At 35.2% G+C, this 3,144-nt stretch overlaps 1 protein-coding gene across 1 annotated transcript; it reads right to left on the bottom strand.

Annotated features, from left to right (window-relative positions):
* LOC123212369 (aluminum-activated malate transporter 12-like) lies at window positions 1-3,144 on the bottom strand. Its single transcript, XM_044631483.1, has 6 exons — window positions 2,819-3,144; window positions 2,542-2,682; window positions 1,588-1,860; window positions 1,145-1,254; window positions 870-1,013; window positions 1-747 (listed from the first exon to the last, which is right to left on the bottom strand). The coding sequence occupies exons 1-6, from the start codon at window positions 3,093-3,095 to the stop codon at window positions 418-420; spliced, it is 1,275 nt and encodes a 424-aa protein (XP_044487418.1). The 5' UTR covers window positions 3,096-3,144; the 3' UTR covers window positions 1-417.

Raw genomic sequence — 3,144 nt, 5'->3', positions numbered from 1 at the left:
TTAACACCTAACATTGAACTTGTGCTACTAACATTGAACTTGTGTATGTCCATAAACTTGAACTTGTACATGAATCATGTATGAACATGAACTTATGCTATAAACATTAAACTTTGAATAAAAAAAACCAAAAGTTTTTTATAGAAAATTAAGTTTAATTCAACACTATTCACCATAAATTCTCAATGTTAAATCACTTCATGTTATCGACCTCAACTTTTTACTATTGATCAACTCTTTTTCCATCCTCTAGTTTGCTTCTTTACTAATTGGCCATCCCTCCCAAGGAACTTTTTTTCTCTTTTTTACAGCTTGAAACATACATGTATGTTGAACAAGCCAAAAATTGGCATATCACATAGGCTTCTCTAAATTCTATACTGTATGTCGTGCATCATCTCTTAGAATAATTGGCAATTAAACATGGAAACGAGCAAGTTCCCCAAGTTCTTCAACCTCCTTTGTTAATTCTTCCACCTGGTCTACCATCACCGTCAATGTGAACAAAAAACTTGCTATTTCAAGTCTATCACCATTCTCCAGTTGTCCCAGTATAGAAGGAGACATGACCAGACTTAGCTCTTGTCTCATTGATTTCAACTCTGGCATTATTGAAGTAACTGTTTGGCATCTTCTCATTTTCTTAATGCTATCTCCAAGCTCTCTTAGGGTCCATGCAAGGGATGACCCAACATCTTCACACTGTTCTTTGATTAGTTCTCTTAGAGTTTGTGAGGTCTGATGAAACTGTTAGAATGAGATAAGTCCATGAATTGATAATAATTTGAGAGAAAGTTTTCAATAAGTAAATAATTATTGAATTTGAAGTGATAATATATACTCTGACAAATCAAATAGATGTTTTATACCTGTCTGTCAGATTGAAGACATCCTTTAAATGAAAGGATTGTTGCAGCCACATCCCTAAGATTTTCTCCAATCTTAAGATATTTTCCCCATGGGTGGGAAAACCCGAACTTCCCATGCCATGGTTCCCATCTTGCAAAATTTGCCTGGGCAACAGTAAAAAGTTTATTTAACTTGTAGTTCACTTTAAATGATGATGTGACTTTTCAAATGATATTGATTTGGGATTTATCCTATCATTCTTTCATAAAATGGCTGACGAGAAGAGATAATATACCAGTGACTCATCCTTTGACTTTGAATGGAGCACTGATTTGCAACAGCTGAAAGTAAAACTAGGTTGGTTCTCCTTCTCATTTACTAATCTGAAGTACACCTTGAAGCATCCTACATAAATAACCTTTAATTAAGTCATTTTAAAATTCTTTTATAGATTTATGAACAAAAATGATTAGATAATTTATGCCGTATCTATAGAAAGAAGCAAGCACATGAGCCATAGTAACCTCAATAAGAAGTTAGGATAAAGTACAAGCTAAACATTTATATTTATTTCATCTCTAGTATGTATATCTAAGATTCTGCTAGCTGCCGTTGTTGGCTGTGAAGCAACAAGATTTTAGACATCTATTGAAGATTAAACTAGATTCTAACCTGTATGTTTATTCCTCAGTAGTTTTTTTTTTTTTTTTTTTTTGGTGTGTGTGTAAAGAAGTTTACCTTCAATAGAACCGGCAAGGTCTTCAAACTTGGATGCTACTGAGTCATGAAGTTCATCACTAGCCCAGATGGGGAAAACGAGTAAGCTTGTGAAAATGCAGGCAGAAAAGCCCATAACAATTGTTGTAAGACGTTCACGAGCTAATTTTAGGACCTCATCAACTCGTATACCGGAGACCACGACCAAATTGAAGGTTAGGAGGAATATCATTGCTCCATAGTCATATCTTTTCTTTATTCTTGGATCCAATCGGGAGTGTGTTGCTGCTGCACCTGATATGTTCATGATTTGCAGATTTGTTTAGATGCTTGATAATAATGATCACACTCAAGCTAAAGAAAAAAAGAAAGGAATGAATAATACATAACAATCTTTGTTCCTTGTAGGGTGGATTGTTTGACATGTCGGGACTTGTGTAGTTAAAATAGAGTAGAGGATGCTGGAGAAGATGAATGTTTTTAGTTATGTGGTGATAATTTTCTTGAAGCCTGCTTGCCATGTTGAAAGCGGTATAAGTTCCTAGTGTTAGATTAATTTTTAACTCTGATAGCATGGATTTGCACATTAACTCATAGTAGAAAGTTAAAACGATTTCTATCACTAAACATTGACTACAGGTTGCCAACTGAGTAGGACAATGGAGTGTGAAGCTTATCATGAAGAAAAAGATGGAATCTCTAAGCTCAAAAATTAATGGATACCACCTGGAGAAAATTGTCTGTGATGGTGATTAGGTGGATGCCACTATTAGTGACCTAAAAGCTTTTGGTTCCTGGGGCAAAAATAAATAAAATAAAATACATAATTTTTTTCTTGCTGTCAAAAAAAAAAAAAGTAGAATTTTCAGTGGATGAATGAACAGAACGTCGGTGTTAAGTTTTTTTTTTTTTTTTGCTGAATATGTCTGTGTTAAGTTACTTTTGCTTATCTTTTAGATTGAACTAAAACCGTACCAAATATAAATACAAAAGTGCCAACTACAACGGCGTTGCCAACTCCACCAACTTCATGAGCAAAAGCTGCTGCTAAACATCCCAATCCACCTCCTAAGATAGTTCCCAATCCACGATTTAAGCCTTTGCTTAGTGTCGCACCTGGCATGGTTTATTAAAAAATAGGTAACTCTACACAAGAAAGCAAATTAATTGATGAATGCATGCATGTCAAGCTAGTTTGTGCAAGCTTAGAAGCCATAATAATGTCATACTATGAACAGGTATATAAACCAACCTGCGAAGAACTCAAAGACGACAACAACAGTCATTATAGCCCACATGGCGTTCTCTCCAACTTGCTTATAGAGAGGATCAAGGAGATAGAGTAGAGAAACCAGAACAAGAGCAATACCAACTTTGATGCTATGAATGATTTTTTTCATATCATGTTTATTTTTCATTTCCCCAAGGAAGGAAATTGCAGGACGAAGAGATTCTTGAAACTTCTTCTTATCTTTGGCAGCAGGAGCAACAGCCTCTCCATCGGGAATAGCTATCACGGTTGAGCCCATTGGTAACTTAGGTATATCTCTATATTCTTCTCACTCTTGCTGTCTCTGA

The sequence above is a fragment of the Mangifera indica genome, chromosome 3 (genome assembly GCF_011075055.1).
Source record: "Mangifera indica cultivar Alphonso chromosome 3, CATAS_Mindica_2.1, whole genome shotgun sequence".
NCBI lineage: Eukaryota > Viridiplantae > Streptophyta > Magnoliopsida > Sapindales > Anacardiaceae > Mangifera > Mangifera indica.
This window is presented reverse-complemented; position numbering and strand designations above follow the sequence as displayed.